The sequence below is a fragment of the Hypomesus transpacificus genome, chromosome 3, assembly GCF_021917145.1.
Source record: "Hypomesus transpacificus isolate Combined female chromosome 3, fHypTra1, whole genome shotgun sequence".
NCBI lineage: Eukaryota > Metazoa > Chordata > Actinopteri > Osmeriformes > Osmeridae > Hypomesus > Hypomesus transpacificus.
In genome coordinates, this window is record NC_061062.1 from 10,764,014 (window position 1) to 10,776,847 (window position 12,834).

The 12,834-nt window shown below is 41.7% G+C and overlaps 1 protein-coding gene across 1 annotated transcript; it reads right to left on the reverse strand.

Moving 5' to 3' along the window:
- Nucleotides 1-10,222: 10,222 nt before the first annotated feature.
- On the reverse strand, nt 10,223-12,343 carry gsc (goosecoid). The gene is made up of 3 exons (XM_047016217.1): nt 11,836-12,343; nt 11,288-11,547; nt 10,223-10,939 (listed from the first exon to the last, which is right to left on the reverse strand). Exons 1-3 carry the CDS (start codon nt 12,149-12,151, stop codon nt 10,790-10,792), a joined length of 726 nt encoding a protein of 241 aa, XP_046872173.1. The 5' UTR covers nt 12,152-12,343; the 3' UTR covers nt 10,223-10,789.
- Nucleotides 12,344-12,834: the final 491 nt, after the last annotated feature.

Below are 12,834 nucleotides of genomic sequence, written 5' to 3' on the forward strand. Positions count from 1 at the left end.
CATATTTCAGAAATGCTTTGTCGGTAAAATAGAACACACAAAAAGTCGGCAGGTCATAGTGAAATTGTTTTGGCATCCCTAAATGGAACACCTCCGAACGTAATCTACAATGTTCTCCCTGAAGGCTCAGGAGCTCTTGGTGTGGAAGGAGAAGAGAGGCTTCTGTGGTTCAGGACCCGTCCCCAGAGGGAAACAGCAGATAGAGTGTAATCCACAAGGCCCGGAGCAAAATCAGATTTCCCACGTAGCCTTGTCAAGTTCAGTTACTGATTGGAAAGACAGGATCCGTATGAAATCACTCTCCTTTTTGGGGAGCGCTGGGGCTACGGTATGTTTCTTTTTTTCTGGTTTTAGTGTTTGTAATCCTGCACGCTATAACAATCATATCACATTACTGTCGTCAAAAGTCTTAGTCATTGGCCCTGACCAAGACGGTCGGTCAGAGAGCAGTATGGAAGGGTAGGCAGTCTTTGAGAGGTCGCCTGTCATGTAATGAAACAAGATTTGAGTGAGTAGTTTAATTCTGTTTTCAGGTCCAAGGCTTTAGAGTAAGGACTGACATTTTACAGTGCTAGAAGTCTGATCCACACGCATTCACACTCATATACCCACACATACACACACAAACACACCGTATACACACAACACGCACTGCCTGTCACTCTAATCGCCTGACTCTCTGACACACTGCGTGTGTGTGTGTGTGCATGTGTGTGTAGGTGTGTCTGTGTATATGTGTGTGCGCAGAATGAGTGTGGCTCCAGCATTATGTTGTTGTCATGGCCACTGCGGCGAGGAGCTGTCACTAGGAGAGAAACAGCGTGACCATGTTGATTAGGATAACCTTTTGGGCAGGGAGTGGAAATATGCTGTCAACTCATTACAAAAATACATAAGCTCTCACTTCCAATTACTCACTTAGCGAGGGAGATTAGGCAAGGAAGCTGCCAACACCACTGCCTCTCTGGGGTCAGCTGTAATCAGGAGGAGTCGGGGTGCCGAGGCCGTATCCGTTTTCGATCATGTGTTGATTCCCCTCCTCCGCCTCCCCTTATCCCTCTTCATACATCACACCCGTGGCCTCGAACTCAACTCACCTGAAAATTCAAATATTTACACACTCCCACCTTAAGTCTAAAGTGAATTTCATAGTTCATAAAGCATCACAGACGCTTTTTAATGAATGTTTCCCTTTCCTGCTCAGACTAGGCACAGCTCCTGGTATGTGTGTGTGTGTGTGTGTGTGTGTGTGTGTGTGTGTGTGTGTGTGTGTGTGTGTGTGTGTGTGTGTGTGTGTGTGTGTGTGTGTGTGTGTGTGTGTGTGTGTGCATGCGTGTGTGTGTGTGCATGGGTGAGTGGGTGTGTGTGTGTATGTGTGTGCGTGCACAGGGAGTTGTAATGAGAAGTCACCTCCAAGGACACCACTCAAATGTGACCTCATGTTCACATAATCAAACAAAAACACGAACACACACACACATCAACCCCTTTAAATCAGCAGATGTACAAGCGTGAACCCTCCTTTGACCATGAAGCACAAATCAGCTAAGAGGTCTTGGCGTGAGACCACAACCACCCACATCACTCCTCTTCCCGGACCCAGGAAACCTCCCACGGTTCCCAGTGTTCCCGGACCCTCACCAGCCCCATCCTGAGGTCTCCCCTTCCAATACGGATCAAATCTGTTAATGCCTGACAGGGCCTGTAAACCCGCCGTCCGTCACAGCGGCCCTGCTGATGGCTGTTATGACGGCTATAGAGGTGATCTGGAGCTCAGAGCCAGGCAAAGTTTGGGGGGGGGGGGGGGGGGGGGGGGGTGTATGGTTCTGATTGTGGCCTCCGTGACGCGGGAACAAGGGTTCTTAGATGAGAGAGCGGAGGGGGCGCTATGTTAGATAGAGTAGAGCTGGGGGGGCGGGATTCAGAAAGCGGGTTTAGTGAAAACTTAAGGTAGTTGACTCGCAGATGATAGAAACTCTGGGTTTACGGTTTCAAAGGGCTCAGCGTTTTCTGAGTCAGTTACCACGGCAACATTGTATATGAAGCTATCCTTCTCGCCATTGGATTTTATTCTAACCGTGAATTTGTCCTACCCTGAAACCTCCCATATAAATGTGTCAGACATTGTATTTAATTTTCAGTTGCTGTGTTTGATGCCTGTTGGGTTGCAGAAATACATAAAAAAATTACAGGGCCCCCTTGGTATCCAGAAACTGCTATCCCTGTATTGGGCAATGACATGCATGTGTCTGGTCAGGTTTAATCATGTATTAAATTACACTACGAATCAAAATGTTCAAGGGCGTCAATGTAAAAACACACATACACACATATTGCATACAGGTTGCTACTTTCATCAAACACATTGGAAATCTTAAATTATGTGTTACCCACAAAAGGCCACAAGAGGGCAGAACCAATACAAGCAATATGATGTGCAAATCTGTCCCAGACAGGCCAAGCTTGAATCTGTCCCTCTCACTGTAAATAGTTCAGGTTAAATACATGTACTTTGAAGGCCTGTTGGGAGACAAGCAAATCGAATGTCAATAGTCAATAAGAATCTCCCTGCATGTCTGTTTTAACTGGCCAAAGCTGCTTCTGGGTGTAGGAGCAGGGTCTGCACCTCCTGGGACGAGAGCAATACAGCTAGCTGCTGAATGATAGCACAGCTAAGTACTGCCCCTGGCATCAACAGCAGAGTACAGTAGCGTAGAGTTTAGTCGACTCAAGAAGTCAGAGCGACAGCCAAGAGACTTCTGCCAGCATGCATTTTCAATCCTGTAATTTTCCAAGTCAGAATAGAAGAATTGCATCAATTTCTATGTATGTTTGAGAATTGTATGAATATAGCCTCATTTCTGGAGTCAGACATATTTAATCCCTGAATTTGAGCACTGCTTTGCTTCTGGCTGTTTAAAATCTGCATTTCTGACATGCATACTGAAAATGATTGAAGCAGGGAGCACTAAACATAGAAAATGATATGGCTTCAACATGCTAGAATACATATTCTTAGGTTTTACTACACGTCTGCTTGAAAAGTGAGACTATTTCAACATATGAATGCTGTAGGAACAGTCTAGATATGTACTACATAAAATGTGTGGATGGTGTAATTTGGCAGCAAAAAAACAATCACATTTGGTTGTTTTGGGGGGAAATATGAATGCTATCTCTAGTTTTTAGTTCTTTCAACGCTTTACATAAACAGCACTAGATTCTTCTTCAGAGTATGAATAGTCTTAATTGTCTTAAAGGAAAAGCTAGATTAATCAGATAAGAACTTGTTTATTATCTTTTACTGTGTTTGAGTCTGGGAGCGTCTGTTATCTGATGGCTAATATGCGGACAGTAGGGACTTTGTGCAAGAGAGAGGTCATTCATTTTCACCCATGATTTATCACTGATAATTTGACCCCCCCCAGTCAGACCATAGTTCTCTTGTTGATACAGAGCATAAATGTGATTTATCCTTTGAGTAAATAGAGTGATTTGCCCCTCCCTCGCTCTTGGAAGAACACAGAACGTCAAATCACTCGATCATTAATCCCCACATTGTTTTATTTACCCGTAGCCCTCAGCGATTGCGAGGAGAGAGCGGTTAGACAGGGTGTGTGTGTGTGTGGGGGGGGGGGGGGTCAAATAACAACCAGCCCACTGTCAAGGGGCTCGGCTAGAGCTGGCCGTCGGTTGGGGGAGGGTGGCCACTTTACATCGCAGAGTGACATAAATATGCTGTCTGTTACAAGTACTACACAGACCTAGCAAAGGGCCCTGACCAGCCAGCAGGCTCTCTGGTTAGTGTTGCAGGCCCCTCACTCTGGCAAACGGAGGGATAAAACTCTAACAAATGGGGAGGGATAAGTCGCCTGGGAGTGAACCTGAGAACCTGCACGGCCTGCCTTTCAGCTCTGCTACACTCACGTTCAGGGTAGCCACAGTCCCCGCAGGGCAGGGCTGAACTCAGGGGCAAACGTTCAACTGCAGGTCAACAGGGCATGTACACCTACAACACCCTTGAAATGCCAACCTCAAATGTGTTTTCCCCTCTCCACAGCCTCTCACCCACACCCAAACACGACCTCTTGTAAATTGGAAGCCCCCCTACACACACACTACTTGCATGCACACACACTCTCGCACACACCTCCACCCTTTTCTCTCCTTTCTTCTGCCCCCAGATTACCCTTTTAATCAGTTTACCTGGTACAATAAAGTAACAGGGGTAAAGGTTTACAAAGTCATTTCCATCCACCCCAATCTGTCCCCCACTCTCCTCTACTCTCTTCTGCCTTCCCTTCTAACCGCTTTCCCCCACACTCTCTCTTTCTCTTCCAAGCCTCTCCTGAGTCTAAACTGTTAAGTCCAGACTCTCCCCCTCCCCAACTCACAACCCAAACATGTTTCCATATATCACTATACACCCTCCCCCTTTACCTCAAACTACTTCCACATCTTTCCTTCCACTTTTACCCAGTCTTCCACCCTTCCTTCATTAACCTCCCACTCACCACACACACACGCCACACACCTACACGCATGGGCATGAACTCACGCTCTCTCACACATACACACATGACCACACGAGACCCCGCTTCAGGCTGTGGTGGCAATCAGCGGCCTCTCCCGGTGCATGCTGGTCCCTTCTCCTACGCATCCCCACCCGCCTGGCTAACCCCAACAGCAGCACGCCCCAATTACCCCGACCAGCTTCCCTAACATGAGGGCAGAGAGAAGCCAATTTTTCAATAGGTATACCTCATCCATAGTACTCTGTGTGTTTAGTTTGGCATGAGCCAAACTCAGTGAAAACATTCTGCCCAATTCAACAGAGACAGGTCTTAAAGACCTCCAGAATAGAGACCCCCGATTCAGGGGGTCCGTGGAGGGTTGTCAAGGCCTTTACGATCACCTCCTCCACCTTTGAGTTAAGTTAACCCTGGCAGCCATTGGGCAGGGGCTGCACTGGCTCCCAGATTTAGGGCTCCTCCATGGGTAAGCGAAGGGAGGGCCGGGCTAATTGAAGTCAGAGGATGAGTGGTGTGCTGCGATGTGTGTGGTGACAGGCAAGGTAATTACACGGCTGGTCAGAGAGAACATTACAGTAGTTAAGAGCTTTCGCGGTGCTAACTCCACCTATAAAGGGATTGCTACACATATTTATTTGTCATTGCTAGCCAAGGTGTGTATGTGTGTGCGTGTGTACGTGTGCTTGCATGTGTTTCTGAGTACTGACACACTTTGTGTCATTCTGTCTACATGTGTGTGTTTATGTGTGCGCATGAGTGGTCGTGCACTTCTGTCAAAATGTGGACTTTTGTGTGTGTTTATACATTCGGACCTAACCTAGCCTCAAAGCAAGAGGTTCTGAGAGAAGTGGGCCTCCTTGGTCTGGGAGCATGACAGTCATGGACAAAAATGAAAACAAACACCAAACCACACGCCATCCCAGTGAAATATGGTAATAATATAGGGGTAAGTTTACATTTTGCAAAAATATGCATTATTTGTCTTAACTCTCATTCCTACCCAAAAATGCCAGGGGGGGAAGCCATTTTAAAATATAGCTGGAAGCGGACCACAGAGCCAGCCGACACCCTTTTCTATCTTTAGAAAGAGGGAATCCACCCAAGGACTGTCCAGCCAGCAATTCCCCAAGCAGTGTGATTCTCCAGACCCCGTGTACTAATAACATTATTCAGAGAGACCAGCCACCAAAGCCTGATACAGTACGATATGAAGGTATTTAAGGAAGGAGGGTAAATAAATCAAGTGTCAACATCATCGGCCAGACTCTGTAAGAGCTACATGCCCCGGCGAATGGCCGGAGAGGTCTGTCGTTGAAAAACACGGCGACACAGATACGGTATGCATGGGGGGAGGGGGGGGGGGGGTGCTCCACGCTTGCAAAGGAGCAAAGATTTATCTACTCAGAGAGTTAACTCAATACCTAATTTTTCTTGGACTCCACCTATGTTTTTCCAAGTGCTGGGAACTATGCATAAAAAGGTCAAACACATAATGGTTTGTAAAAAAAAAAAGTTGCATTAAATTTGTGAAATAGAAAATTACAGCCACTGAGAAAAAATGGAAAGAGAGAAAAGATTAATGACTTTGGCCCTGTGCTTTGTATATCGCACTGGCGCTGTGTGCTGAAACACTTTATAAATCACAGATGGACATATAAGGGATTATTAAGAATATGTGTTGTGTTTCATGGCTTGTATTGAGGCCAAATCTTTAAGTACCTGTTCTGGCTCTCATCTAATCTGTTTTTAAAAAGTCACTTTGGAAGTTTAGTTATAGAATTTTTTTATAGAATTCTGATGTTAAGTCCATCTCTGAGAAGCAAACATAGAATACTTGGAAATGTAGCTGTACTGATAGAAAATGATATCATTGCTGAACCTAAATTGCACTGTGCACATATTTGAATGGCTAGTTCATTCCTAATTAATATTTTTTACTATATTCATATTCTTAATATATGTATTCATATACATGTACCACATCATACTGTAAAAACTGATGACTGGACAAGGTGTTAATGCATTTAACCCTCCCATTGCCTTAAGAAAAACTATAACACCTATTAACTTTAGTGTACTATGATCAGGGGTACAATTTATTTCATGACACAACTAACCCTTTGAATACAAATTTGAAATGGCACAGTGTTACAGCTATAAGTGTGGAACAAAATCAAATAGTCATAAACAACATAAGCTGTTTTGTTCCCTCTAACCCTTTAGCATCCCCCAAAGGTAAAGCTATAAACGTATGAGTGCAATGAGACCATCAACAACCATATTTAAACTAAGCCAAGGAGGTTGTGGTTACCATTACTGATCTAAACTGCCTACTGGAAATGTTTGAATTGGAATTGTCCCCTTTTGTTTGCTTTAACCAAGTTGATAACCAAATCAATTTATAGAGTAATTACAAAATATTTGTGTTACTGCTCTCTTCAACATGAAAATAATCTAAACACAAAGTAATTAAAATGAATAATCAGCTAAAAACAGCTGGTCTTTAATCTCTCACTTTTGGCCTTACTGATGAGGTATTTGATCTCACAGGGTCTGGTACAGCCCTGTCAAAATGATCAAGACACAGTAGGCATTACCTTTTTGGAGCAGCTAAATTAACTTTTTTTCTGCTCCCAATTCCATATTTTGTGTCATATTGGGAAGCTACATAGGACGCCATGTACTAAATCACACTTTCTTAAACTTCAGTTTGAGTCATCATGACCCTAGGTTTAATCTAATTCCGATTATAAGGTTGCAAGTATACCATATTCCTAATTATAAGGTGGTTTCATCTATTACTCATTTATGTAATTAGTCATTACATGTATTGTATTGTGCAATACAACAAATGAAATAGCTCCTTATGGTGCAAATTCTAATTGGGCTTTTGACACTTTTGTACATAATATTTGGTTGTTTTATTTTCGAGAAGATCCTCCACTAAAAAGTCTATATACAGCATATTATATTGTACTTGAGGATAACATAAAAACCTTATCAGGATACTCCACACTGTCACGCATCACCCACCGTTGTCGTCATCTGCATACCTTTACACCAAGTCGTACTGTCTCTGTGTGTGTCCACTATTGCCAATGAATGGCTCCAGTACAGTCAGATGCAAAACAGATTGCAGCACACACAGTTCACACAGCATGGGAAACTAGTTTACACTACCCACATTTACATTGAAATCTGTGTCAGCCCACGGCACCTCACCAACACCAGGATAAAATGGAGGTCTGTCGGTCTGTGTATACATATCAAGATTTTGTATTTTGTCGTCGCTATGAGGTAATGATGAATATAAAACAGTTACTGTGTGTGGCTTGAAAGAGTATGGGGGGGAGAGGTGGGTGGCAGAGCATACTGTGATCAACAAAGTCAGTACAAAGCTAAAATATGAGCTCCACACAGGCAGCTCAAAAGGCTAGGTCATTTGTAACCAGGTTTCACAAATCATATGATAACTCTTTATGAAAGAAACGTTCATAATGTAGAAACGCTTTGAATCAAAAGTAAAGTTGTTGTGAACTACACAAAGTAGGCCTATGTTTGTAATGGAGCTGTGTTGACAGCAACATTCAAGACAGAAATATGATCTATGAGGCAATCTTTATCACATTTTACCTATTTTCTTTTTGACATGGGTTTTGAGCCAATACATCATGTCACTTAGAATACAGTTCATGGCATTGACCTGAAATCATGACATATTTACTTCATACTTTCTCATAATGGCAGCTATATTTATGTAGAAAAACACATGGACCGAATGCATCTTAACTGATCAAGGTCAGTTTCGCAACTCTACAATATTCATATTCATAACAAATATTTATGAAATACTGTTAAGAGAACATTGTTGCAAATTGGGGACTCTTACAATGTTTCATACTTTAACACAGCCACATTGGTCCAGAGAAACCATTACAAAATCACGTCAAAAGCAAACTGGATTAAATGGTCATCTTAAATTAACTGAAGCACTAATGGTATTAGAAAAGAGAAACCCTTTTCCAAATTCCCTGTAGTTTACAAAGATGAAGACTCTGAGATTACCAAGTTTACTGGTGTCATTTATGTTATTAGAGGGAGTAGAGTTCACAACTTTTCAAATACACTACTATGGTAGTTGTATGGTTTGCTTGTGTGGCCTATGTTAACCCACTAGAAGTAGCCTGGCCCAATGGGGCGGGAGAGGTTGACCATGTGGTTCACTTATGGCTCTTAACATACTTGGGACAGAGCCACATGTGGCTTTATAAAGTCATCTTGTATTAGATTGACACTTTCTCTTGTAATTCCAAAGTCAATACCTTTATATTGTTCATAATGAATCTTGTTTGGCGACCACAACAGGTATTGATGGAAAGTATGCTTGAACTATATATTTTTTATAGAATATCCTTAGACTTTTTGATGTACTGTATGTATAAAATTTAAAACTGTATAGGTGGCTCTGGCTGTTTCATATCAGGATGTTCGGCTTGGTTTGATTCTCTTATCAAACCTTCTCACTTTATGCACAGATCATGAAATAAAATATAGGATTTTACTGATATAAAAGCAATACAACGGTATTTACAGAGGGGAATAGCATCCAGATTGCCTCATCGATTTACCACATCAGATAAAAAAATAGGAACAGATTTTTCTGTTTAATGTTTCACCAAATTTAGCTTTATTTCACATGATACCTACAAACCCTCCTCTTCTCCACACAGGGCCACCCTTTTATGCATTAGATGGGACACAATTATTACTTCCACTTACAGTCCTGCAAGAAACTGCTTCTACAGCATGGTGAGAGTCCTGTCAAGGTGATGGACACACCATCATACTCACAATTTATACATGTTATTTGAGTACAAATGCCATCATTTTCAACATCTTTCACCCCATCAAATCCTTCTATACTCAGGTTTCTTTTTCATCTAGGTTTATTTTGACCACACGGGTATGTTAGACACAATGTCCAATAAGGTTCAATTAGTCTTGAAGTGCTCCACATGCACTGATTAGTATTGTGAATACAAATGTGCACCTAACGTGAAGTCATTCCAATTATGTTTTTGTTTTTTTCATTACAATTTATCTAACTGCCCATTCAAATAATTGCATTTTGTTTCTTCTAATTTGTTTAAACCCAGCATTGCAAACAAAAAGAAGTAGAGGAGAAATGTTCTAATATTCGACGTATCGTAGTAGGCTGTAGTTAGCAGTCAAACTAGGGTTTTCAAATTGAAATGTTGATACAAATACGGTTGAAATGCAAACGCATAAACGCATGTTTCGCTAACCTGGCACGCTTTTCCCATTCAAATTAGCCTAATGATACGTTTGCTAAATACTAAGCAGAATTTTCAGAAAAAAATACATCTGAGTTCTATGGATTGTATGAAATATAAAGGCTGTTGTAGCCTATAGCTATATTGGATTGTAACTGTATAAATCCGTAGCCCTATTGATAAAGTTCAGAGATCAGAAATTGCCTATGTGCTACTATAATGCTTTTAACCTCTCGGAACCGAAAACCAAAGACAGCAATAGGTATATTATCTAGGTTTTAGGATTATGCATGTATTTTAAATTGAATTGATTTTAATGAGGCTTTGTTTTTTCAGAGCCTACACGTTTAATTAAAGCTCCGACATGGCTATGATTAAAAAACAATTGACAAACAATTTCGATGTTTTAGATATGATTTAATGTATATTCATTATTATTGTATCATTGGTTGTATAAAACACAAGTTACCAATCAATTCCACGTTGCAACCTACTGCGAGGTTTATTTATCTCGAATAGGCTAAAATCAAAACTTTGCCCATTCACATTGTTAAATTAAATGGTTTTTAAAATGACTGTTATTAATTTAAACATCTTTCAGCTTTCAACGTTTGTTAAAGAAGTTCTACCACTCAAGTATGACAAACAATAGGCTATCAGATTTGTAACATGTAATATCCATATGAGATGTCAGATTATATTCAGGTACGCCATTAACTCCATTAGGTTTCATGTCATTATTACCGTGCGCAACATTAACACTTAAATTAATTATAAATAGTCTACACATATAGCAATAATAACAGTAATTTTTACTTTACAATTGTGCAACATAATGGCAACACATTTCATTACACATATGTCATCAATTCACATGACATTTACACTATGTACAAGTCCAAATCGTCTATAATAAAGGCATGTGCAAGATTTGCGCATCCACTTAAATGCAATGTTTTTTTTTCAGCTGTCTGAATCGACATCACTTTTGATTTCCTCAGTTTTCTCTGTGGGTGTTTTCGTTGTTTTGTTCCATTTCTGTGAATTTTCAGACTCTTCCGAAGACGACCTTTTCTGTCTCCTCCATTTAGCGCGCCTGTTTTTGAACCACACCTATATGTGAGAATAGAAAGATTTAATATTTACAATTATAAGTTTGATATATTTCGTTTTGTATTAAGTTATTTCATGTTCAAAAATAGGGTTGGCCCAATCGAACACGTTTCTGCATTATAGGGAAAACGGTTGTGCGCAACGTTTGGCATATGGGTTTGAGAAATATTTGTGTAGGCCTAATTCATCACAATAGACAGAGGAGCAACTCAATTGGAAAAAAAATACGATTCAGCCTACATCTATTTCTTCTAATAGCCTACAATTAGTTGCATGTGTCCTTAGTTTAAATCCCAAAACTCCAATCGCACGCAGAATAATAGGCTATCTACACAGGCCCAGACTCACCTCAACCTTCTCCTCTCGCAGGTGTACTTTCCGTGCGAGTTGCTCCCGTGTGCCAACGTCAGGGTATTTGGTCTCCTGAAAGAGGTTCTCAAGGGCTTCGAGCTGCTCATCGGTAAAGATGGTGCGGTGCCTCCTCTTGCGTCGGCAGTGAAGCTGGTTCAGTAACTGAAGCTCCGTCCGCGACAAGGTACCAACGTTCATATAAGACATCATCTGATGCGGGACGGGAGATAAGAGCACCGATCCAGAGCTGTCGTAGCCTACATGGAAGAACAAGTGATAAGTAGTCTAATGAAACCTACAGGCTAGTAGCCATACACAGAAACTTGGAAAATTATTTAAATGACTTTGGCCAGGGATAAGCAAGCATGACGTTTACTTTTGGCTACTTCATAAAACATAGTGACATTGGTCGAAACAACGGACTGTAGAACGTTATCTTAAACTGTGTTAACATCACTAACCAAAAACGTTATGAAAGTAGGGTTACTAGGGTAAGATTAAGTTTACAGAAGTAATAAAGCAGGAAAACAAAAAAGGAAACGTACCTGTCGGAATGCAAGGGCACTGCTGCGAACCGAGGGTTGGGATGGAACCACAGCACGCAGGGCCAGCGGGGCCCTGCACATGCAGTTGTCCATAGTAATAATTATTATATCCTAATCTGGTTCCGTTTACCGACTGAATACCGGGGGGAGACGGTCCAGTTGTGTGCGAATAGAGTCCATTATACTCGGTGGCAGTGTAGAGAGAATCCGTCAAATTCGAGAACACAACCGGGGCATTCCGATGAAGCAGCACGGAGTCCTTACAGCTGGGTCTCGCGGCCAAGATACTGTCGATGCTAAACATACCAGCGGGCATCACCAATACGAAGTCGATCTGAAAATACGTCGCTTAAAACTAATGAACTATTGTTAGAAGTCCGTAAAAAGTTCTTAAATCTGCGTCATAACGAGTTTGTTGATGTGTGTTTTTTTTCTCGTCTTGGTTGCAGTTTTCCTGTGTTCGAGGTAGCTACGCTTAGTTGTTTTCGTGGTCCAGTGGAAATCCAGCTTGATTTTATACTCGGCTGACGTCATCAGGGAGTTAGTCTGCCCTAGGAATGGGGATGACAACCCGAACCAGAGATTGGCTGTTTTAGGGTTAGCGCACAATGGTGTGAAAGGCACCGATCTGTGTATTGAGAATTAATGCAATTAAGTTAATCCGTTCTATTTGCAGACTTTTTAAGCAAATCCAGTGTTGTGTCAGTCGCAGTTTATTGTAGGCCTACAAGGTAATCAGATTAATTTCATTGTCAGCAAAAATAAGTGCAAACAAATTCCCCGAGAGATCATTAATGCAGATGTTAGCCTACTTCCGATCAAATGTATTACATTTCTGCCTATGCAGGCCTTCGTCGGTTTGTCATTACATTGATTACGGTTTGAGGCTGGTTATAGTGTGTGCGTGTGTGTGTGTGTGTGTGCGTGTGCGTGTGCGTGTGCGTGTGAGAGTGAGAGAGAGAGAGAGAGAGAGAGAGAGAGAGAGAGAGAGAGAGAGAG